At 30.9% G+C, this 27,851-nt stretch overlaps 1 protein-coding gene across 1 annotated transcript; it reads right to left on the reverse strand.

Moving 5' to 3' along the window:
• Positions 1 to 670: 670 nt before the first annotated feature.
• LOC136982909 (dual specificity protein phosphatase 22-like) lies at positions 671 to 26,812 on the reverse strand. The gene is made up of 5 exons (XM_067279473.1): positions 26,087 to 26,812; positions 11,806 to 11,922; positions 9,294 to 9,418; positions 6,157 to 6,328; positions 671 to 2,911 (listed from the first exon to the last, which is right to left on the reverse strand). The coding sequence occupies exons 1-5, from the start codon at positions 26,105 to 26,107 to the stop codon at positions 2,303 to 2,305; spliced, it is 1,044 nt and encodes a 347-aa protein (XP_067135574.1). The 5' UTR covers positions 26,108 to 26,812; the 3' UTR covers positions 671 to 2,302.
• Between the last annotated feature and the right edge of the window lie 1,039 nt (positions 26,813 to 27,851).

Consider the following 27,851-nt stretch of genomic DNA (forward strand, 5'->3'; position numbering starts at 1 on the left):
ACAGTTTTTCTAAAACTTAATCAACTTTATTTTTCAATTAATGGGAATAATATGATATATTACTGCAGTTGACCAATCTTCGTATTGACCATATGCATTAGAAATGCTTTTTAATAATAATAAATATTTCAAAAGGTCTAGCTAAGTTATAAATTAATTTAACTTCTTTATGTAGTTGTTGTTGTTGTTGTTCTGAATTTTATTTTTTGATTTAAACATTCCAATAAACTAAAATACATTTGAATTATATGTTTATGAAACTTTCAGTTTTAATAGTTTATTTTGTGAATTAATTTAAAATTTACAATGTAAGTAAGGATAAAATTAGTCTAAATTTATGATAATTTATTTTTTGATTCTGTAATTCAATTATTTAAATTTAAAAGTTTTATATTTGAGTTGGTACGTGCCAATTTTTTAAATTGTTTAATTTTAAATATAAGTGTCCTCTAAAGAAAAATGTATAATATAATCAAAATGTTGTTAAATATTTTTTAAATTAAATATAAAATTCTTCATAGAATAATATACTTTAGAACTGGAACATATTAATTATCAAATTAAACAGTTTTGTAATTTTATTACATTAAATTATTATTATAAAATGCTTTATTTAAAAAAATATATCCTTTTTACTTATTAAATTTAAAAAGACATTTTAAAACCAGGATATTATCATTGTATTATTGTGTATATTCAAATTTTCATATAAATCTTCATTTAGGTGCTATTAATTTATGAAATGGAAATTCAACAAAAATACAATCATACTTATAAAAGTTATACAAATTAAATTTTAATCATCAAATTGAATTATTTAACTATAAATATTAATTTAACAATTTTTTGATATTAGTTTCTTCTTTAAAATTTAAAAGTTCTAAGCTTTGATTTTCTAATTTCATGTTTTAATAGTATTATAATAGTTTATTCTGAAATATTAATTTAAATTGTATGGCTTGTGTAGATTCTATTTTATTAAAGTTCTAATTTATGTGTCATTTTGATTATATGTCAAAGTGGCTGTAAATAAACTTTTCAATTGTTTTATTTCTATTTTAGAACATTATACAGAATTATTTAGAACTAACACGGTTGTTACTATATTACTTCTTTCTTTTTAATATTCATTATTAGAAAGAAGAAATGCAATTTAGTTTAAATATCATGCTTGAAGTACAAAAATCTCTTTATTAATACTGCTTATTAAAGTATAAATTAAAATTTTTTGCAGTGGGCAATTTTAGAGCATGCAAATCAGATATGAAGAGTTATAATGCTTGGCAGGTACATGGCACTTGCAAGAAAGGCACATACAATTGCTTCCATTGTTAAACTAATTCTTGCTCAAAACATTTTATAAAGAATTTTTCCTATGCAAAATATGAAAAAACAACCTGATGATAAGACATCAATTTAATTAATTATAAGTGATTTTCATTACTAGTGTTGTGAATGTTCCAAAAATAATATAAATAGGTAAATTGAATACTATTATATCACTATAAAAAATAAATATAATGATATATATTTCTCCATATGATGAACATAATTAAACAAATTGAAGTAAAATGAAATAAATTAATATTTTAACCAATTCATAAATTTTTATTTTAAAAATGATAAATAAGTAAAAAAATTCTTTAAAATAAAATATTATGCAATGGAAAAATCTGAGTTTCATTTTATATATACTTCACAACAGCTTCTAAAATCCACATTAGATCAATGGAAGAACAGTTTGAGAAATGTATATTAAATGTTCTTGGAGTAGTCAATTGACTTGAAGATAATGTAGAATTACCTTTGGCAAGAATAAGCAATTTTTTAGAATTTTAGTTTTAATTTCTTTTCTAGTTGAGGATAATTGTCTTATCCTCAGTAACTCAAGCTCTATATAAACAAAAAAAATAAAAGAGATAGCAACCAGACTATTTTTCAACATGTTAACATAGCCAATTTCATTATATCCGCAAATCAAATGTGGACTCTACAAGTTGTCACAAACTACAGATTTAATCTATTATATAATGAACATTCATATTAGAATTAAGTCAGCATAATGAAACTTCATTTCAATATATGCTGTATGTAATAAATTTCCATTTGTTTTATTTTTACTGTAGCATAAATTCTGAAAATTTTTGTAAGCATATAGATTTCAATATGGACTTGTGATTACTATATATTTTAGTAATCTTGCAAAATATCATTAGTGAACTTTGAAAAGCAATACTTTTAATTGAGCAGATTTTATTGTAAAGAATAAGCAATGCCAATGCTATTCTAATAGTCATGATAGTCATGATGATCTAAAAATACCCATAAAAGGATATCGAGAGCGCCTTGGTGAAGGTGGTGGAGTTTGGTTATTATTAGAAGTTGTAGATAATATATTGAAACGTGACCTTGCAGGAGAAGGAGGTGGTTGAGGTGTTTGATTATGTAACTGCTGTGAAGGATTATTCACAGGAGAAGATGGTGAATGTGGGGAACGAGATCGTATTGGCGAAGAAGAGGTACGCGGAGACCGAGAGTAATCAGATGACGAAGTATATAAAGATCGAGATCGCACAGGAGAAGGGGGGGTTGGAGGAGAATGAGAGATTAATGATGATGAGTGCACAAGTGCTCTATTACGAACAGGAGATGCTAGCGCTTGTGGCAGCTGTGAATACATAGGAGAAGTAGATGGTTGTGGAGATCTAGAACGCACAGGAGAGGACGGAGAATGTGGAGATCTAGATCTTGCTGAACGTCGAGGAGAAGGTGGTGGTTGTAAACTACGACGGCATATACAAGCTTCTCTTGGACGTGGTGAATTATGATAATTAATTAAAACTTTTTGGCATTCAATTTCATCATCATCAAAATTTAAATCTGGATAATTATCTTTCATTCTTCGTCTTTCCTTTATTTTTTTATAAAGTTTGAATTATTTGATACTGAATTTATAATATATTAATTTAATAAACTTTAATAATTGTTTACTTATGAATTCAGGAATAGATAAAATAGTAAATAAATCATTTAATTTTTCAACAGTTTAGCTTTAATATAGTAGATGCTATCTAAAATATTTTTATTCATATAACTTAGAGTACAAATATTTAATCATATATAAATAAACAACTACTAACCCGTTATTGATAAAGATCAACCAATGCCGAATTATCGGGCTAGCACATGGCTATTATTATTATTATTATAGCCATGTGCTAGCCCGATAATTCGGCATTGGTTGATCTTTATTTAATCATATTTGTTATTACATGCTTTAATAAATACAAAAATGAAATAAATAACTTAAACTTTTACCTGTTCTTTCATTGTTAGTAACATAAGTTACTTTTTCAAGAAATTTAAAAAAAATAATTTTTAATTAAGTATGAAATGTTATAGAGTCCGAGCGCAAGTTACTCGCGTGCCGCCCTGGTGGCAAATATTTACATAACATATAGGAGTTCGCTAAAGAATGCATATGCGTTATATCTGAGACATTTCGAAAACCGTACCTAGTTCAGTAAATCGCTTATTGTTTTTTAATTTGTATTTGAGTTATAATATTAAAAATGGGTAAATCAAATGTAAATTGTTGTGTTTGGACGTTCTAATACACTAGCAAACACGCAACATGTAACGCCGAAAGTTTCATTTTATTGTTTTCTGGCAGGTCTACACCTTAAACAGAAGCGCCAAATTTGGATAAATTTTGCTAAAAGACAAAAGGAAGAAATACAAAATTTATTGTTAATTTTTAAAAAATTGACACGAATAATTTTATAAAAATATCCTTGTAAATTTAGTAAAAACGGATCACAGTGGCTACCCTCTAAATCAGCGCGGATATGCAGTATGCATTTTATAGATGGGGAAAAAAGTGAAGATCCAAGATGTCCAAATTATAATCCAACAATCTATCCCGAAAAAAGAAGCAATGAAGAAAATTGTCGACACGAACAGTCAATGAAGAGATATAAACACCTAATGAACAGAAGGAATATTTTATTTGAAGAAGCAGGAAGACACCTTTGATGTAGCAATTGAAAACAATTTTTTAGACCCTAAACAAAAACAAAAACGTGATTTTGGAACTCAAACAGAGGTTACAAACGAACGGTTTGGAGACTTAAAAATTTTTTATTTGCATGACTAGTAACAATGTTTCTGAAACTCAAGTTTCCCATATTAAAATGATTTCAAAAGAATGTGGAGAAAATCATAGGTCATGTCATTTTAGTGGTGTAGCAAATTTTCATGATGATCAATCTTTAAAAGATCTAATATCAGTAGGATTCGATGTTTTCAATTTACTTTTAGACACGCTTCCAAACAGTCCTGTTAGAATTTATGAATTGTCTTGGGAAAATAAGTTACTAATTTTTCTAATGAAGTTAAAGTTGGGTTTGTGCTATTCAGCATTAGGTGCATTGTTTGGAATTCATAGAACCACCATTAAAACATAGTTTTTACAAATTTTAGAAATTATTTTTGTTGCAACACAAGATTGGATTATTTGGCTAACAAAATTATCTATTAAGGCTACATTATCTCAATCATTTAAAGAAAATTATCCCGAAACAAGAGTAATCATCGATTGTACAGAAATTAAAACTGAGAAGCCATCATCAGTTCAACATCAAATTCAGTTTTATTCCTACTATAAATCTGCTTGTACTGTAAAATATTTAATTGGAATTGCCCCATCAGGACATAACTTTTCTTTCTAGTGGGTATGGAGGAAGAAGTACAGATTCGTTTATAACAAATGATTGTGATATTCTACAAAAACTGGAGGAGGGAGATATTGTTATAGCTGATAGAGGGTTTCCTCAAATTAAATTGGGTGTCGAAAATAAAAATTTATTTTAATTATGCCTCCTTTTTCAAAACCAAATCAAAATCAGTTTAGTGCTAATGAAATGGACGAAACATACAAAATTGCTCGTGTAAGAATTCACGTTGAGAGAACCATTGGTAGAATTAAAATTTTTGAAATATTGAACTGTAGATTACCCATTTCACTTCTTCCATATGTAGATAAAATAATGTTTGTTTGTGCAGTATTAGTAAATCTGCAGCCACCAATTATAAATGAGTGAAATTTTTTTATTGTGAAAACACTGAAACTTAATACTATTTACAATTGCAGGTAAATAATAATTAAAGTAGAACATTTGCATCTTCTCTAATAGTGAATAAATGAACGTCTCATTTTTTTCCACTTTAAGTATTACATTTTGTACAGTACATCATTATAGATAAATAAATAAGAAAATTGAATATTTGTTACATATAAAGCTAATTGGATTTGTGTATAATATATGCTATTTTCTTTTAAATAAAGTTTAGAACTTTTAAACTCTAAATATTTTACAAATATCTCATTTGTCTCGAAATCAACAATTTTTTAAAAAATCTTTACACGTGTAAGGGCGTTTAATTTCGAGTAAGCTAAACTAAAACTAAAAGCTAAATTAAAAAACAATAAAGCGATTTACTGAACTAGGTACGGTTTTCGAAATGTCTCAGATATAACGCATATGCACTCTTTAGCGAACTCCTATGTGTTATGTAAATATTTGCCACCAGGCGGCACGCGAGTAACTTGCGCTCGGACTCTATAATTAATTATATGCTATAATCTATGAAAAAAACACTACTTTATGAAAAATAAAAACAAAAACTCTTCTTACTTTTAGCAAATTTTATATAATAGAATTAATTTGAGAAATAAATCTGAACCATCAGAGCTTGAAAAAAAAAAAAACAGCCTACTTACATTATTTTGTATAAAAGTTTTAATTACTGTATAGTGCAAATTATGTACAGTATTTCATTTATTTATTTATTATATTGCTTTTTGTTTGTTTACTTTATAAACTATATTAAATTTTTAGCAAAATTCAGTACAGCACTAATTACAATTCTATATAACAATTTTTTCATCACTTAACCTAGGTGACTACTTCATTTATGTAACCAGAAATAGTATAACCTAAAGGTGGCTACAGAAGTGAATTTTACTGTATTTAAAATACAAAATGTCTTCTGTTTCAATTTAGCATCTACTATATTAAAATATTTTATTTGAACTAATTATAGATAATTAACAAACAACTACATTTATTAATTTATGATTAAAATAATATTTACCTCAGTTAACCTGTAACTTTCAAATTGATTTAGCTGCTTTTGAAAACCTACATTAGGATTAGCTATTTCTCTCGCATTTCGAACAACTTTCAATGCATCACGACTATTTAAACTAGTGATTGACATAATGTATGCAACAACAATTGTAACACTTCGAGATACTCCAGCAAGACTGAAACAAAATAATTTCAGTATAAATAATGCATATTCTTTAATCTCAAATAATTTTGTAATATTATAATATAATTTAAACTACAATAAAATAGAGTCAAATATATCTTACATCTATACTTATCTTTCTTTGTAATCTATGAACTACAATATAATTTAAAACAAACTAGTTGCTGTTATATACCTAGTTCCATTTAAATAAATATTTATTTAATGTGCAATTATAGTGACACATTTAAAGATAAAATGTACTGTACATTTTATACATAATTATACCTTTTCCCATAATATTCTCTTTTGCTATATATATATATATATGAAATTTTTTATATTACATATAAGAAAATATTTTAAAAGTTTAAGAAAATTATTGAACAGTTGGCTTCTTATATAACATTTTAATTTCAAAAACTCTTTAAAAAGCTTCAGTTTAAATTATATTTGTTTTAGAACTATTACATTTGACATTTTTTTTTCAATGTGGGGTATCATTTTGAAACTAGGATCTGTTGCCTATTTCTTTTCAAAAATTGTTCTGTATTAAACATTTTTTTAAACTTTTTATTGGTAAACATTTATTGAGATACATATTTCTCCATTTTCAAATACTAAATAGCAGACTATAAGATTATTTTGAGGTTCAAAAGTCTTGAAATATTTTAATCAATACTTAAAAAATCTCTGCTTATTTACAGAATTTAATTAAGAATGTATATAAAAATAAAGTCAAATTAGAATTTGTTTAAATTAATATACAAAAACTAGAAATTGATAAATTTTGCTTTTTCTACTAACACAGGGTTGGGGAGGAAAGGAAAGACATTTTTAAAAAAATCACATCATCTGTAATTGTTACTATAAAAGATATTTGTTGGAAGATGCGAGTTTGTATTAAAATAGCATTTTACAGAATCAAGTGTGATAAACAACATCTTCCATGTTGTGTCCTTTATCAGTGAGGCATTTCTGGAGGTGATTTTAGTGAATAGCTTCCTTCAGTTCTTGCAAAGAATGGACTTATGCTCATAAATACGTGCCTCAAGGTGTCCCCACAAGAAATAACTGTACATGGATAGGTCGGGTGAACAAGGAGGCCAATGAATGTCACCAAACCTGGAAATGAGGCGACCAGAGAAGAGACAACGAATAATGTCAATTGATGCTCTAGCTGTGTGGGCTGTCGCTCCATCCTGTTGAAACCACACACGTCTGATGGGAATACGTTTCCATTGTACACAAGGATATGGAAATGTATTCCCATCAGATGTATACAACTGAACGATCTCCTTTGCGTATGACTGTTTCCTCAGTCATATACAAATAGATGGTGATCTATCATCCACAGCTCCATGCCTTCAACTGAAAAGCTAAAATTTCTTTTCTTGTCTATACTTGACTTGTCTGTTCTAGAAAAAGTCTTTGTTTAGAAAAACTGAACATATTAAAGTTGCTGTAAATAAAGTGTCATATGATGTGTAAGAAGAAATTTTCATTTTTGTATTAAATAATGTTATGTTTATAACTTTCATAATGCTATTGTTAGGTAATCACATTTTTTTTAAATTTCTGGAATGTCACATACAAAAATTCAAAATTAATTTTCTTCATACATGCCTGCACATGCCTAAGTCTAATAATTTTTATGATAGTAATTCTTCTAAGAATTGAAATCTATTATTATTTTACCAGAAACATTGCCAATGAATTCAAACTTTTATATAAAAAATAACCCAAAATTATATCATATCACTACTAAAACAAAATTGAATAAAAACTTGAATTACTGTAATAATCTTCAAATTTCAACAAATTAACTAAGGTGATTAACTTTTTTATTCAGTTCTCCTAAAATGAAATATTAGTCTTCATCTTATTAAAAAAAAAGAGAGAGACTATCTGACAGTTTGTGAAAGTTACTAACATTGATTTTCTGTATGTGAGATATAATTAACTGAAATTTTTGAATAATTATAAAAAGAGAATTCTGTCACCTGTGTTAAAAAGTTCAGTTGCTGGATGCTTTGCGTGTTATGACTGATTGTTGCTGTTCTCTAATTTAAGGACAGAAATTTTTTGAGTTGATATTATTTCCTTTGGTTATTATTTGGAATTGATAGTAGATAAATTCTCTGTAGTCTGGGTGCTTTGTATTTATTTGTTGTGGAAATTATTAATGGTGGTGTTTTTCTCACTATAAATTTGTGAAATCTGTATCTGCAGTTTGGGAGAATCTTATCTGAAAATTTGAGAAAGTTATTAACATTGGTTCTTTATTTTTGGTTTTGTAATCAGTTGTTGATTTGTATTATTTAAGTATTTTGGATAGTTCTCCCCAAGTTAATTTTCAGGAATTTATGTTTTGTATATATTATATTATTTTGATTGTATCAGCATTCATGTTGTTATAATGGGTTGTATAATAGATTTGTCATAATTTTCTCCTCATATCAGAGTATATTAATGAATAAATAATAAAATAAGCATAAAAGAAAATTACAATCAGTAAAGATCATAAATAAATAATTTCATCTAGGAATAAAACTTAAATTTTAAAAGAAAATTCATTGCTATTTGAATGAGCTAACATTTTTAAAATCAATAATTTATCATGATTTATTTATCATGATGAGTTTACCAGATGAGCCTTGACATAATTCATCTCCATTAATAGTATATGAGAATCTCAATAATTTTTAAGCATTTTTTAATAGATTATGAATAAATTTTACAAAAATAAAATTTCAAGCAATTATTTTGAAAGTTTTTTGTAGCTTTCCACTTTAGAAAGTTCTTAATCTGTAACAAGATTAAGAACTTCCTATCCTTTCATAATGAACATCAAAAATAAGAGCTAGGCAAATGTCAAAAGAACATGACCTGTTTATAAAGAGTGGGAAAAATAAGAGTAATTTTTTAGAACAATTATTTGTTTTATTTGTCTGTAATTGAAAAATTATTATACTTACCAATGAATGAGAACTTTCCCTCCTTTTAAACGTGCATTATGTATAAAGTCATTGCATTGAGAAAAGAATTGACTGAGATTCTGTCCAGGAGAATCAGATGCCTGGATACATAAATACTCCATATCCTATTAAATAAAAAATTAATTAATTAATTAATTAATTATTTTTGATTCAAATATAATTTTTGAAAAGCACACATTTTTGCATTCTATTTCATTTTAATAAATTACATAATTACTGGCATTAAAACAAATATTAAATATAGACAGCATTAAAAGATACAATAATAACCAGTAGATAATTTATACATTATAATACTAAAAGCTGTACAATATTAAATAATAATGGTTTGCTGAAGGTAAAAATTGTTTCAATGCTGAATAATATTGTATACAGTAGAACTCTGATTATCCAAATTAATTTGTTCTGCAGGTGATTCAGATATTCAAAAATTCAGATAAGTGGATTAATATGTAAAGAATGAAATTACATGGTGATAACACAATATTGTACATGTACTGTATTTATTTATTCATCAATGTGCAAGTAGCATCCTATTTATCATTTCGATCTGTTACAGCAAACAGATGCATGATGTAAAAGAACTGCAATGTGATGACAGTGGGGGAGAGAAAGCAGAGCAAATGGTGGTTTGGATAATCAGAATTCTATTGTATTATAATTAATGTCATTATTTTTTCATTTAAAAACAAAAATAAGAAAATTTGCTTTAAAAATGAACAATTATTATGCTAAGAAGTGAATTTTATACAATTCCTATGTGTATGTTTATATGTATGTAAGTTAAGAACAGTTTGCATTTTGAATTATTACTTTGATATAGATTTGACATTCATGCAACTGTTTCATATATGAAATAAGGAACTGTATATTTTCATAATAATATATCCAAAAAATTAGTTATACAGTAAATATAGGGTATTAAAAAACATTCAGCATGTAAACTGAGGTGCCAAAAAATTAAAGATAGCAATGTTTTCACCCTCTATCCACAGGAAATGCTTTGAGCTGGAACATTTGCATTTGATACCATAGGTGCAATACTTATCGGTTATAAATGAGCTTGGTTAGAGCAGCAATGTGGTTTTGTTGCCATTTATTTATGGACAGATTGTTGGAACAAGAAGACTCGGTCACTATCAGCAAGATGGCCAATGCTCTTGGATTTTCTTGTGCAACAGTTTCAAGGGTTTAACAAGAATACTTCAATTCCAGACAGACATCAGCAGCACATCTACAGTGGGGATGCCTATATACAAGAATGACTGCTGGTGGCTAACCAGGTTAGTAACCATACAATGAAGGATAACTCAGCACTAAATCACATCAGACTTCAACAGGGATGCTGCTGAACTCATCAGTCAACACACTGTACAACATACACTGAATTCCTTGGCATTTGGAAGTCACCAATCCAATCTGGTATCACTACTAACACCCAAGCATCAGACAATGAACCTTGCCTGGACCAGAGAACATCGAAATTGGACTGTGAATGGCTGGCACAGTGTTATGTGGTCAGATGAATCTCACTTCAACTCTTTTGAGTTGATAGTCATGTTTGTATGTGGCAACAACTACATGAAGCCATGAATCCATCGTGTCAGCAAGGTGGTGTGCAAGCTGATGGTGGCACTATCCTGGTTTGGAGTGTGCTCTATTGGTGTGAACACACTCCAACTAATGGTGAGACTGCAGTTGACTTTGACAGGTGTAATGTGTACTAATCCTGTGATAGATGTTGTGCACCCCTTTATACTTACTATGTTTCCCTGATAGTAATGGTTTGTAATAGGATAATGCTACTTCTCACATGGCATGGGTGGCATAATGGTTCAAGAACACTTGACAGGTTTTCCTTTGGCCTCCTTGGTCACCAGACTTGAACCCCATCAAGTATTTATGGGACACTGTGCAAATGTTACTCAATGCCTTGCAGAACTATCCAACAAATGCAACTGAATTATGAAGAATCACTGAATGTGTCAGAATTGAAATACCTGTGCAACAACTCAGACACCTTGTAGAGTCTATATCACATCTTGTAGCCAGTGTTATTCAGGCTCAGGGAGGACCTACACATTATTAGGTAGGTGTCTATAATTTTTTGGCACTTCAGTTTATATGTTAAATAATACACATCATATTGAATAAAAAAAAAAAACCTTAGTAATCATAGGTTGTAAACTCAGCAGTTTCTGACATATTAACAATTTTGTACATTAGTATTGTGACTTATTGGCTTTTTACATGTCGCATGAGATGTGAAGAAAGGACCATTTGAGCCGTAAAGGACAAGTTTGAGGGTGAGGTGCAAACATATACTGTAAGAACTATGCTAATAATTCATTGTACACAGTAAAACTTATAATAATGCATAATTCAAATGGAATTTAAATTAGTTTTAAAAATTTGCTTGAAATAAGCTCTTTATAACAAAAGTTTGTTGGTTCTTTACAATCTATTTTATATTAATGCTTGCTTAATTTACCTCATGTACTTCTCTGGCATTGTCATGGATGGAAACAATGTGAGTAATTTCATTGGCTCGGAGTTGTTCTTCATCTTTGGCATCTCTAAAATTTCCAACATAAAGGCCAGGTAGGACCTAAATCATATTAATATTATAACTGTTCAGAACTGTTCAAATATATACAAATAAATTATTTTGTATTAGCAATATTTTATTAAGACAGCCAATTTTTTTCTGTTTAGTGTTGTTAATAGCTACTCAAAACACTACACATGGAGGAAAAATTACACATATAACAGAATATATTCTATGATCCTGAAAATTGGATCAGTAAACACCTGTCGTAACTCAATCTGCTCATTTAAAATTATATTATCATCATCATTTATTACATATTGTAACTACCTTCTTAATTTGTGACTATATACCAGTACTGTAATTCAAAGTTATGAAATTTCATATGTTTGTTGCTTATCATTATTTAATTATTATAAAAATTAAAATAAAAACTTAACTCATAAATTATAATATACAAAAATTATTGAATTATAAATATAAGAAAAATTTACACCATTAACAATAAACCAATACTTTAATTGCAAATTTTTTCAAAGAAAAATTGGAACAGAGCAAATAGTAACTAATATGAATGATTTAATTTTGAAATTTTTGTTCTAACATATTTAAAATATAACTTAGATTATGATAAGTTAAATTTTTGTTTTTTTGTATCAGTTATTTTTGCACTGTTCCACTTCCACTTCCAATTTTTCTGTTGTTTGATGCCTGTTGATGTGGCCTATAATCAGGTTAAAAATATTTGTTCATTATTATAATGGGAGTTTTTTAGTTTATATTTAATATTATTCCTGTTCTTCATCAACTACTGAAACTCACTATTTAATAATTTATAATTGAACATTCTTCTTATAAATTCATAATTAAAAGAAAAGAATTTAAGTAGAGGTTTTCATTTTTAAACATTTTTGAATTAATTAAAGTTTCATTTTAATTATACATTTAGAAAAGTTAAAAATAGGAAAAGTTTATAGTTCTACAATCTCTCATTTATTATGTAATAGCAGTAAATCTGAAAAAGCAATACAAAAGTAAAAATAATAATAAGAAACATCTCAAAAATCTCCTTAAGGACAAGGCAAATACTGTAATATATATATATATATATATATATAATAATTATATAAATACAGTGGGTAATCGGCTAACGAACATAATTCATCCAAGACCATGTTTGCTACCTGAATTGTTCGTTAACTGATTATTAACTTACCATAGATTTTTATGGAAATTTGTTTAATCCGTTCTGGAGACCCCAAAAATAAAAAAAATATATACTTTCTTACTACATTTTTTTATATGTAACAATAACAATAACAATAATAATAATAATAATAATAATAACAACTCTCCCATGGTCACCACCTGGTCGTGATGGGAGAGCCCAGTAATTTTACTGATCCATAGGGCAATGCAGGCTGGAGCACAAGCTCCTGGTAGGGACACCCATGCCAGTAAGGTCTATGGGGAGAAATGAAACTAAGAGTGACCACACACCCACATTCTGTGGAGATATTTATTATGGTAGTAACCAGATCCAAAGTGTGATACCGGCTCGGACGTCGCCCGGGTTAACAAGGTCCGCGTTCGTGAGTTAGGCAGAGGCTCACGTTCGAAAAATAGGCCACAGTCTCCCTGGTTACCGGTGGCGAAAGCAGCACCGGCCCAAGCATGGCTACTGCAATGCCCTCAACAGATGTGAGGAACCAACCCAGCCTTGGTGTTTCTGTGGCAATGCATCCACAGATCACAAAGGCTGGAAAACCACGCCAACGGATGAAATGGACTGTAGAAATGAATGAGTTTATCATCCGTACTTACTACACGATCACAAAACTCGAAACAAACATGACAGCATACAGACAACAACTACACCTTAGATTCACACAACAGTATCCTCATCTCACTGTCACCGAACAAAGGGTTGTTGATCAAAAAAGAACAATTATACACAACAACCTTATTCCACAAACAACACTTGAACTTATCAAACAACAGGTTGCTGATCAAATACATCAACAGACAGAAACATCTAACATTAATGAAGATCATGTAACCTGTCAGGATAATCCAGCAACAAGCATTGATAATAACACACATACAACAATTACCACTAATGATACTACAGACACTTCCTCATCCATCACTGATAACATAGACATGGATTTAGTTAATACGCTCTCACTTATATTTCAGGAAACACTCACTAAATATACAGGCACAGATCCCACACAAAGACCACGAATACCAAAAATCAACACGTCGAAGGAAGTAGGAAAAACACTAAATTATGTAAACACTCACTTACTACCACACTACATTCATTCAATTTCTACACTCTCAGACATTCATACATTAGTTTATGCTGGGGCAGTCACAGTAGTGACACAACATGGACTGAAAGTACAATCACAGACAAATACACAGAAAACACAATTCTATCACAAACCTGCCTGGCAGAGAAGAATAGAAACACAAATAAATGACATTAGACAGCAATTAGGCAGGCTGACACAATACACTAAAAACAACATAACACCTAAATTAAGGAAACAGCTCAAAAACATTTTCAAGAAAATAAAAACACACACAAAACATGAACGTCACAACACACACATTACAGAATACATTGATACACTAAAACAAAAACTTGCTGCCAAAGCACGTAGACTCAAACGATACAAAACATGTACACTACGAAAACAACAAAATAAATTATTTACAAACAATGAAAAACTCTTTTACAGACAAATTAATAACAAAGCAAACACTGATACACAGCACAGTGGCACACCAACAGAAGAAGAACTCACAACATATTGGTCTTCTCTTTGGTCCAGTGCTGTCACGCACAATGCTGATGCAGGCTGGATCGAGGAGGAGAACAGAAACTTGCACAACATACCAACTATGCCCTGTGTTGAAATAAGCATACATGATTTCCAATACACTGTTAACAGAACACACAACTGGAAGACACCTGGTGTAGACAACATTCACAATTTCTGGTACAAAAAGTTTACATCACTGCACCAGGAACTAGCTAAACACCTAACACACATCATCATCAATCCACAAGACATGCCAAATTTTCTTACTCAGGGCATCACCTACATGAAACCTAAAAACAACAATACCACAGACCCCACACAATACAGACCAATTACATGTCTTCCAACACTCTACAAATTATTGACATCCTGTATTGCAAACAAAATATACAAACATGTTGAAGAACACGACATTCTAACAGAACAACAAAAAGGTTGCCGTAGAAATCACAAGGGATGCAAAGAACAGTTACTCATAGATTCAGTCATTCTACGGCAAGCACACAAACAACACAGAAACATACACATGGCATATATAGACTACAGAAAAGCATTCAACAGTGTTCCACACAGTTGGCTGCTACATATTCTACACATGTACAAAATACATCCATCACTCATTACATTCTTTCAAAACGCTATGCAGCACTGGAGAACAACACTACATCTCAGGGTTCATAACACTTCCATACAAACAAACCAAATCTTTATTAGGCGAGGAATTTTTCAAGGAGATTCCTTGAGTCCTCTCTGGTTCTGCCTAGCCTTGAATCCATTATCCAACATGTTAAACAACACACAATATGGTTACAATATCAGACACGAAAAAACAACACAGTTTACACTGTCACATCTCATGTACATGGATGACATAAAACTTTATGCATCCACACAAAAACAACTTCATCAACTCCTACAAATCACACATTCATACACCAAGGACATACAAATGGAATTTGGCCTAGATAAATGCAAAACACTTCACATAGAAAAAGGAATCCTGAAGAAAGAAGATTTTGCACTTGGAAATGGAGACGTTATTGAATCCATGGAAGAGGGCGAGTTCTACAAGTATTTAGGATTCCAACAGGCCAAACTAACAGAACATGCACAAATAAAGCAAAGATTAATTAAAGAATACCAAAGTAGGTTAAATGCTATTCTCAGAACACAGTTAAATGCAAAACACACAGTTAAAGCAATAAACACATATGTCATCCCAGTACTCACATATTCTTTTGGAGTTATACATTGGACTCACACAGATCTTGAGCAACTCCAAAGGAAAACAAGAACAACACTTACTAAGCATAAACAACATCATCCTAAATCCGCCACAGAAAGATTAACCCTTCCACGTAAAGATGGCGGACGTGGCCTGATTGACATAGTTAACCTTCACTACAAACAAATACAGTCACTGCGAGAGTTTTTCTACAAAAAACAAGAAACATCACAATTACATAAAGCAGTAACTCTAGCAGACTCGAATAACACACCATTAAACTTACACTCACATCATATGGACACAACACAACATATAAAAAGCATAGACACCATTAAGCAATCGTGGGCTCGAAAGGCACTCCATGGCAGGCATCCTTATGATCTGGCCCATGATTTTGTTGACAAAACTGCATCAAACAGCTGGTTAGCTCGGGGATGCCTCTTTGGGGAGACGGAAGGATTCATGATTGCCATACAGGATCAGGTCATAAATACTAAAAACTACAGAAAACACATACTCAAAGATGCAACACTCACAAATGACACATGCAGAAAATGTCACATCATGCCAGAAACTATACAACACATCACCTCTGGTTGCAAGCTCTTGGCACAAACAGATTATTTACACAGACATAATCAAGTAGCAAATATAATACACCAAGAGCTTGCAAAGAAACACAAATTAGTAGACATCCACGAACCATATTACAAATACATTCCACAGACAGTATTGGAAAACAACACGCACAAAATGTACTACGACAGAGCCGTAATCACAGATAAAACAATTTACCACAACAGACCAGACATCACACTCATTGACAAACACAATAAAATCACATACATTATAGACATATCCATTCCAAACACTCACAATATACAAAACGCATGCACTGAAAAAATTAGCAAGTACACAGAACTCGCCCAGGAAATAAGGCATCTGTGGAGGATGGATAGGGTGCTTATTGTACCTGTTGTTCTCTCCTCTACAGGTGTCATACCACACACACTACACAAAAGCCTGGGCACTTTACAATTGAATAGAAACACATACATCATACTACAGAAGGCCACTATATTGAATACATGTCATATTGTGAGAAAATTCCTGAATACAGACACACACACTGATACACTTCTTTAATTTCTGTTTTGGTTACTATGCCTTGACTTTGGTCTGGCATAGTACACAGCCACCGGTGTTAACCGAGTATATCTCACTTAACCCAACATAATAATAATAATAATATATACATATACAATCTTGCATTTTTATCAGTCATGTTTTTTTTCATTTGTAGGCATTAAAGAATATGTCCAATGTTGATTGCTTTTCCCTCTTCAGGAATTTTCAGAAGTAATTAATAGCATTGTTGTTGTAGAGATCCCTAAGCCTATTAACCTCAATGTGGTTTGGATACCATTCTAATATCGTTGTTCTGACATCCTCCCACTTCTTCAAAAGATCTTTAATAGCAGATATCGGCATTAATCCTCTTTTTCAGAAGAAAACATCTCACCAAGTTTCTTGGTGTTCTTCTGTCATCAGATCCGTTTCAGGTTCCATTATGAGCTCTTCAATGTTCTTTGTTTCTCAGATGTGATTTTTGTTACTCCTTTAGCTGCTTGAGTCTCCTTGATTATACTGTATCTTTCTTAGATAAGATTGAACTGTGGCCTACTGCAACCCATTCAAGCCATACTGCCCAGCAACATCAGAGATCTTCTGCCCACTCTCTACCTTTGCTATTATACTCTCACCTTTCGAAAATAAAACAGACGCAAAACTTAACGAGTGCCCACCCAACAGTCTCGCGAATACCATAAAAAAATTCTTTCTGTCAGAAAAAGAAAAATCTGGAATTACAAGGGAGAGTTTCAAAGTTTGAAGGAATACTATCCAATTAGTACCAGGTAGAGCATTGATGTTGTCATCATCCCACACTCTGAAAAGTTTTGAATTGTTGCCAGAAGACCAATCGGTATTCATTATTTTATGTCGCTTCTTCTTGTGTTTGTTCTGTGAGGTGTTCGTTATCCAAACATAAATCTATGGTAAATTGATAATAGGTTAATGAACAATTTGGATAGCAAACACAGTTTTTGAACGGATTATGTTCGTTAACCGATCACACACTGTATTGCCTATACAGTATATGATATATCTTTGAGAATTTTAACGTTTAAGTTAATATGTCAAAATGGTCATTGGCAATTAATAATTAAATTTTATGATTGATTTCTTATTAACTTAATTAACTTAATAGTTTTTCTGTAGCCAAATTAAAAAAGGGAAGAATGAAAACCAATGTAATAGAAAGTTGATTATCTGAAATGATTATAAAGAAAACTAGAACTAGAAATTAAAACAAAATGTAATATACAGAGACCAAAAATCTTTCACAAAAGTGTTCATTATCCAAACTGTTTGTTAACTGATCACCCACTGTACTTAAATAGTAGAAAATGCATTTTAGTGTTTTTGGTAAATTTAGCTTTTACAATATTTTAAATATATCTTGTCTTTTTTTATATTGGGACAAATATAATTCAAAATTTAAAAGTTTTGTCCAATTGTATAGGTTCTATCAAGAGAATGATAGCTATGACTAAATTTGTGAAGCTGGATTCCTATATGATTTTATCGTAATATTTTCTAAGTGAATATATGTACAATAGATAAACAAAATTATTTTTAATTAATGCTCATATTAGTAAAGAAATCATGTTTTATACTTTTTTAAAAACTAATTTATTAATTTTCCATCTTCTTTAATTCTACAATAAGTTTAATCAGTATTACTAATTTCACACTGATATCTTTAAATGCAATATATTTTTAATTATACTTTAACTTAAAATATCCTGCATTTAAAGGCATCAGTGTAAAATTAGTAATATTATCAAAGTGTAATTTTTTCGAACCAGTTTAATCAGTTTTATTCAGTAAGACTAATCATTCTGTAATAAGAACAATAAAACTTTGAAAATTTAATTTGCACAATTAGCTATGCAAAATATAAAAATATTTTCATCCATTTTTAAATAGACTATTTTAAGCAAATTATTCGCTCATATGAACTTATAAAATATTGATTAAATTACATTCAACTTTATTTATATTATTAACAATTTTTATTTAATTGAATTAGTTGTGTGCAACTACCTTGCTTCATGCCTGATTGTCACACAAGCTACTTATCTGCTTAGTCTACCTCATGATTTTACCAAGTATCTAATCAATTTTGTCTGAAATTATTTTACTTTAAGAAAAAAAAAAATGCAACTTATACTAATCAATATTTTAGTTTTACTATATTTTTATAGTATCTTATTAACAGCAAAAATTAAATATAGGTTTAAAAAATTTATTTATTGATAATTTACGTAGTCATACAATTTAATCGATATTTTTATTACTTCTTTTAATTGAAACTTTTTATTTAGAAACTTGAACATATTTAATTTCTATCATTTATTTTCATCACATATTTAGTTTTTAAAATATGAGTACAAGAAGAAATTAACATTTTACTTTCTTCATCAGATTGTTTAAATTTTTCAGTTTTGAAAAATTTAAACAATCTTTAGGACCAGTTATATAAAAACATTAATTTATAAAGAAGTTGCAAAAGTAATAATTTGATATGAATAATTTTTTTTAATACTTTGAATGATTTAAGAAATATTAAAATTATGCACTAAGGAAACATTGAAATTAAATTAAACTTTATTGCAAATGCAACAGTAAGAGTAATAAATGATTTACAGTATCTTAGCAAAAGAAAATTTCTTGTGAAACAACAGTAGAATTTAAAGGAACCTTTCATACCTTGTAGGACCATTTCTTGCCTGGATACACGCAGCAGTATGGTCAAACATAGAAGACATACAGGTGTGAAAATTCGAACCCGCCGGAACCAAAATGCTAATAATAAAATATTTTATTGTTTGGTTTCCACGGAGAAAACATGAATCATGAGGAACAACATTCGAATAATCCTGGTTGGTGAAAAAGCAAAACGTGACCCGAGACGATAAAAGGGCGACGAGAGCGGGAAAAGGCGTCGGTTACGTAGTGTCCTTTAACCAGTGTGTGCGCGTCCCGAACCCGACGAAACATGCCCATACAAGAGGAACCGGAGCCGAGGATCCCTTGAACGGAGACAAGACCCACTCAGACACAGAGGTATGCCCTACCCAAGTAGTGTAAACTCTCCCTCTGCGCATCGAAACTTAGACAACGGTAGCTCGCCCCTATTTCATTGTAGCTTTTAGTCATAATAAATTGTTGTTGTTTTTATACGTTGTCAATGTCCTTTATTCGAGTATTGGCGCCGCTCTATCGTCGGACCCATCAACTTCCTCCACTCACGTAACGTGTGACGCGTAACGAATCCGACTTGCCATCTTGACGTGGTCAGGTCTCACCAACCTGTTAGCCGACAAAAAGGGAGGTGCGACTCCGTCCACCTCCAGGCACACCCACAAATCCCAGCGCTACCAGCCAGTGGGGTTCGACTCCTTCGAATTATCGATAGAGCGGAAAGGACCATATTCGAATAATAAGGACAATTCCAGTCGAAGTAGGGACTTAAATCATAAGTAGAAAGACTAGGAATATTATCGGAGTTATTCCAATCTAAGTGAAACTATTAGGAAGAATGGAGGGCGATCCGCACCCTGCGGCAGGGCCCGCTCATCCAAACCCGAATCCAAATCCCCTCATGCTAGGAGGGTTGGGCGGAATAATTCCGTTGCTGCCCGTGTTTACTGGAGAAATGGGAGGCATTAGAGTTACAGATTTTTTTGACTCTTTAGCAGACGTGACAAAAGTAGCGGCATGGTCAAAGGCCCAAATGCTGGCCGTAGCCAAGCTTAAACTCACCGGAATAGCTCAGGAATTCGTCCGGAAAGACCGACGAATTAAAGAGGTCGACGACTTTGACGAATTCAAGCGCTTAATGATCGCGTGGTTCGAGCGAGAACCTTTTCCATTCAGGCTTAGTCGATTCTATACCTGCATACAAAGACGGGACGAGGACGTACAAGCATATGCCGCCCGACTTCAAGCGCTTGCTATGGAAATCGAGATCACGCCAGAGCCCGGAGCAGATGCCGCGAAAGCTGCTATTATTCAGCGCATTCAAAGGAAGGAGTTAGACGAATGGTTAAAAGCGCAATTTCTTAACGGAATAGATATATGGATCCGCAGAAGGGTAATGAGCCGTGAGGCTGAAACCTTTGACGAGGCGCTCAAAGCCACCATCCGCGAGGAGACGATTGAACAGCTCACCTCCCATCCTCAGGGAATATTGCAAACTGTTAGAGATAGTGAGTGGGTGACAGACTCCCCCTCATAGGACGAGATAGCTCAATTAATGTTGGCTATGCAGGAACTTAAAGCCAGAGTGGAAGGGCTAACCCGAACCTCATCGACATGTAATGCTAGAACCCCTCCAGGGAGGCGAAATAATCGGGGAAATAATTGAGGTAATCAGAATAACCCGCTTTTCCGGCGAGGAGGATACCGCCCAGGTAACCCTAGCCCCAGCCCAACCGGGCTAGGGCTATGAGCCTCAACCCTATAGGACCCGGAATCCCTCCGATCGCCAAGATAATAATAGTAGCGATTCTCCTACCCGTCCACAAAGTGACACCCCAAGAAGGCGTGAAGACAATGAGAGCAATAGGGCTCATGCAAGGGAGGAGAAACCTAACCGGTGGAAAGGAAACGTGCAAAGCGTCGAGGGTCGGCGATCTCCGTATAATAACCAGAAAAGTCCAGGGACCCGTCATCGAAGGAGGCCCTCCTGAGCCGGATACAATCCCGTACAGTACAAAAAGCAAAAATTGCGATCCGGGAGGCCAAGGGCTCAATCGGTAACTGCTATTACCTATCCCGACATTCGGAGCGAAGCCACTTTTGAATGTTACATAGGAGGGAGCCCGGCCATAGTGCAGATTGACACCGGAGCTAAAGTATCCCTCTTATCTAAGGCCTTTGCCAAAACCATGAAGGAAAATGTAGGGTTCGCAATACCATACGTTTGAATGAAATGGCTGGTAGCGCTGGGATTTGTGGGTGTGCCTGGAGGTGGACGGAGTCGCACCTCCCTTTTTGTCGGCTAACAGGTTGGTGAGACCTGACCACGTCAAGATGGCAAGTCGGATTCGTTACGCGTCACACGTTACGTGAGTGGAGGAAGTTGATGGGTCCGACGATAGAGCGGCGCCAATACTCGAATAAAGGACATTGACAACGTATAAAAACAACAACAATTTATTATGACTAAAAGCTACAATGAAATAGGGGCGAGCTACCGTTGTCTAAGTTTCGATGCGCAGAGGGAGAGTTTACACTACTTGGGTAGGGCATACCTCTGTGTCTGAGTGGGTCTTGTCTCCGTTCAAGGGATCCTCGGCTCCGGTTCCTCTTGTATGGGCATGTTTCGTCGGGTTCGGGACGCGCACACACTGGTTAAAGGACACTACGTAACCGACGCCTTTTCCCGCTCTCGTCGCCCTTTTATCGTCTCGGGTCACGTTTTGCTTTTTCACCAACCAGGATTATTCGAATGTTGTTCCTCATGATTCATGTTTTCTCCGTGGAAACCAAACAATAAAATATTTTATTATTAGCATTTTGGTTCCGGCGGGTTCGAATTTTCACACCGGCATCTTATATTAGCCTACAAGAGGTTTGCCCATAGATGTTGCAACAGCCATTCCAGATCCTTCACACTCACAGATGGCTGTAGCTAGCATTTCATCTGATTTGCAAATGCTCAATGAGCAAGCCAAGGGAGTATGGAAAGTGGCAACATGACAGACATTCCTGAGAATACCCTAACTGTATGAGGCTAAGGATATCTTGCTGAAAAATGGTTGTTTGCAACCCTGTCATGAAAGGCAGCACATAAGAGTACAAACTTTCCTGAATGTACCTCTTACATCACATTATGACTAAGGGTGACCAATTGTCATATGACAATTGGTCACCCTTACCATCTCACCAGCATTGGAGCAGTGTGCCATTCAAAGTAAAAATAGAATTGAACAATGATCCTTCACACTCCAACATTATTGTCATCCATTCCCAAACAGAACTAGGATTTGTCACTTGATGATATACTGTCATGTGCAATAACAGAGAAGCATGAACTGCTATGGACTGTCAGTCCATAGCAGTCCATGCTTCTCTGTTATTGCACCACTGCAAACAAAACTAACAATGTTTAGCTGCTAATAGGCCTAGTAGGATATGTAGCAGTTGTTGTGCATGCAAACTTGCACTTGCTAGATCTTGGTTGCTTGCTGTTCTCTTTACTATATGTATTTTCATAGCATAGGGTTGCTGTTAAGAACAACTCACACAGAAACACTTTTAGTGGAAAAAGGTTAATTTATTGATAGGAATGGATATGCATTTTGGGCTTAATGCCCCTCTTCAGTCCTATTATAACAGATTTATCAGCAAAATTATTACAGATTGCACTTGCTAGTTGCCTGCAAGTGTTATGGGAAGAGATAGGATTCTGTAGCAAAGCTTTCACTTGTCTCTGGATAGTGAACAAAAATGCTGTTCAGTTGTTTATGCTTGTCTCAAAATCATACAATCATCTCTCTTGTTGGTCTGTCTGCAGTGTCTAGAGCCTGCTTGCTGTGTGTGTGTGTGTGTGTGTGTGCCCTGATATATCCACCGCTCACAGCCCTAACATATCCTCCATACAGTCAGGTAAGAACAATCCAAATGACAGACAATTTTCAAATTCCATCAATTATATGTAATGTTTTATGTGTCCATTGTACAGCTTTTTTATAGGATTCATCATGGAGAATTTTAAAGCATTACCTGACATGTAATCTGACCATAATTGTAATGATTTACTTACCAGTCTAAAACATAGCAATATGTTGGGTTTTTTTCAGTAATCAGACTGTTCTATATGGGTACATAACTTTATCTGTCAATGAGTGTACTTAAGCTTTCATTCTTATTGAATTGGTAAATTTTCATAAGTTTATGTTGTTACTACTTTTATGAAATTTATTTATATGTCTAATATATAAAATATTTATAACATTTATCAGCTATAAATATTCTATTCTTGAAAAGTTACCTTTTTAATAGATATATTTCTACTATGGTACTATTTTGAATTAGGAAAACAAGCATGACAATCACAGCTGTTATTATTTGCTTCTTAATTTAAAATCCTGAGCTTTGTACATAAATAAACACAACTAAGAACAATAGTGTTATTAATATTTGGCAGTTACGTCATTGATATCTCTTGTTTAAAGTTTCTAAAATGAAGAAAATCAGTAAAACCAGTTTTGTGATCTGAATCATTTGTCCTTTTGTTTTACATATCATTTTTATTCTAATTAAACTTGTCTTAGATATGTGGACTACAAAAGAGACTATTGATTCTTTTAACTTTAAACAAAATGAATCAGAAAAATTCACTATAGAAATAACTGGTTTATGGTAAATAAGCATTTATGAAGGATGTCACTGTTTGATCCTTCAATGCTGTTTTTATTTTCATTATAAAAGTTATTTTTTTTACATAGTTTTTGTGGAACATTAAAAGTTCAAATATAAGAAATTTCCAATTTTAATTTTTTTATCATTTGAGTATTCAATGAAAATTTTTACTTATGATCATAGGCCTATATTTATTTTGGTATTAAGTATACTGTCAAGTTAAATATTTTTATAAATTTTAATTCCAGCTTCCAAATATATTGTAAATATTTCAAAGTTAAAGCATATGTCTATGATATAGCTTTGAAGTTTCATAATATATTCAGAAAATAAAAAAATAAAATTTTAACTTTTAAATGCATTTAATTGGATAAACTGAATAATTTCAAATGAAAATAACTTAAATATTATTTTAATCATATATGTAACTTAGAATTCATTCAATTAGAATTTTGGCTTTACGAAACCTCATAACAGTTATGTAGCTAAGACTGGCATGAGAATAAAAACATGTACAATCACAAATATTAATTATACATAGTTGTTCTCTTTGAACTCTTTAAACTCTTCACAAACTGCTTTGCATAACAAATAATAAACTACACAAATCACCATATTTTAAAAGCATTCCATAATGAATTTATCATTAGTACAAATTGGGCAGCATTCAATTTTGTTTTTCTTGAAAAAGGTTGCAGAGTAAAAAAGGTGGTTTGTGTAGTTTATTACATAGCTGTTCTTAATTAATACTAAAGTAAGCTTTTTAATAGAAATAGTTAAAATAATTGTTATCTACAGCTATGGTATATGCTGTAAATAGTTATTAATAATAGCATGAATCTCAACTCTGTATAATGATAAATGAGACAGAAGAGTTTTTTTTTCTGAAAGTCAAAAGGAAACTTTATTTCTTAAACATTTGGAAAATATTTAACTTAATTTACACTATCAGAAACTACACATATCTAAAATGTTACACCATTGAAAAAGGTAATGAACATAAAATTAGCAATAATGAAAATGGTTGAAAATAACATGCATGTGTCTTTTACATGATTTATTTTTAAATTTAATATTAAATAAATGCATATATTATCCTGTAAAATTTTAGAAATTAATTACTATTTTATATTTCTACAAAAAAAATGATCATGCTCCTCCTTTTCAATATAGTTTTATATTATTATTTTTTTAAGCTTTGGAATGAGCAATTAATTCATAGTATTTGAAGAAGAATTAAATAAAATTATTCATATTTCAGCAAGCATTTATCTTTCTATTCAGCAGAAGAAAAACTTTTAAGTGATTGATGGAATTTTATTTATTTAATTAAAAATAAAAAGATTAATTTTTTAAAATCGTTTTTGGGGTTCGTTTTTAAACTTTAAATCTGTTTATGAGGAAAGCAAAATAAAATAACATTTTTGCATTTTAATTAATTTTGATTAATAACTGTTTGATCAATTCTTCATATTGGTTTTTATTCATTTCTCTTATGAAATAAATCTAAATTGAATTCTGTTGAATAAATTTTATTTTTTCATTAAAAATCTAATGAAATTAATAAGAAATATATTTAAACATTAAATCAATAATTTATAGTAAAAATTTAAAATGTAAAAGTTCAAATCTAAATCAATTTTTAAAAAAAGTAAGAAAAAAATACCTTGTTCATTCCATTTCCCATGGCGATGTTTATTTTTCAAGTTAACCAAATTGTAGAAAAAGACTTAGTTTAAAATCATGATTCACCAGTTTTTTTAAATAATTAATAAATCGAATACTAGAATTTCATATTTATTGCTAATTCGTTGATATGAGTCTTTTATATAAATATTTCACTGTAAAAAATATGTACAACTGATTCTAAAATGGATACTTTAAAAGAGAAATGTCGACTTTCCAGCAATATTTATAAGAATGCAGAAATTCACATCACTTGTGAAATATAATTTATTAACTTCAAGTTTCATTGGACATTTTAAATTTGAAATTCACATTTAAAAACAGAAAAAAACAAATGAAAGAAATCTACAAATTATATTTCTTTCGGCCTAAAATACATTCATCACAAGAAAATAATATATATAAAAATTGAAAACCTATTGATACTTAGCAAATTAGTATCTGTAATATCCATTAATTATAAATCCGTATCGGTGACGTCACAAATCAAATCCAATGAGGCATGATCATCGTTACGTAAAAACTTTTTAAAATTACGCGTCGATGTTTATAAACACAAAATACGGAAGTAAATTATAACACCACATCGCCGATCCTTACATCACATTATATAATCTAACATTAAACTGTATACTGGATGTTCCCTTCCCTGCTAAAACGTTCGATTCCTATTGACCAGATACGGGTATTCGCTTTTCGGATCACTCGTGGGCCTGTCACGTGACTAATCATGTGACCTCGATTGAAGGCGACTAAAATTTTGAATTTTTTTTTCATTTGTGTATATAAGCAGTAAGCAGAATATTTTCTATATTTTATACTAATTTAAAAATAAGTGCGAAAATTATGTATAAGAATGGAAATCAAAAGTGATATTTTTATAATGTATTATTTTATATGAACATATATTTATTTCAATATTAGTTTCATTTCCGGTAAATTATATATATAATATATTTTTTCGAGTGTCTAAATATCTGAACAGCTTCCAAAAATCTAAGAAAAGTCATTGTTCTTTTGTAAACCTATCTATTTTTGGATTAAATAGCAAATAAATAAATAGAAGAAATAAGACGTATTACAAAGAACAATACTTTAAAATAACTACAATAAAAAGTTTAAATATTAGAATAAATTAAAGATTGTTCGAGATAAAAAATACACGATTTGATTATTTTATAAATAAACCATAGAAATTTAATCGATTAAGCGTCATATAAATTCTATAAATCGTTTTAACCTTTATTATAATTAATTGATACTTAAAATTTTTTATTGTCTAATATTTATTACTTTAAGAATGTATATAATAATTATTACGAATTTATTATAAATAAAATAAATTAATCAATAATAATAAATGATAGTAAATAATAAATAAAGAAATTTAATTTGCGGTTATTTTATTATATTTATAGAATGTTAAAAAATAAATAAATTTATATTCTGAAATTGTATGTTTTTAATTGATATTTTATTGTTTAATAAATGTGTTTTTCAAAATTATATCTTAATAAATAATTAAATAGAAAATGTAAAAGAATTCAGAATTTATTTTATTTCAAATATCCAATGCCATCATTATTTAACGCGTTGAAGTAATAAGCTATTAAAATTATAATCACTTAATTATTCATAAAACATCATTAAATATAAAAAAAATAAAGTTTTAAAATATAAGATATTCGAATTTTAGTTTTATTTTCCCTCTACTAAATAAAGTTTTACCAACGCCCTGTCTATTG

This window comes from Centruroides vittatus, unplaced genomic scaffold, assembly GCF_030686945.1.
Source record: "Centruroides vittatus isolate TY-2023 unplaced genomic scaffold, ASM3068694v2 contig_874, whole genome shotgun sequence".
NCBI lineage: Eukaryota > Metazoa > Arthropoda > Arachnida > Scorpiones > Buthidae > Centruroides > Centruroides vittatus.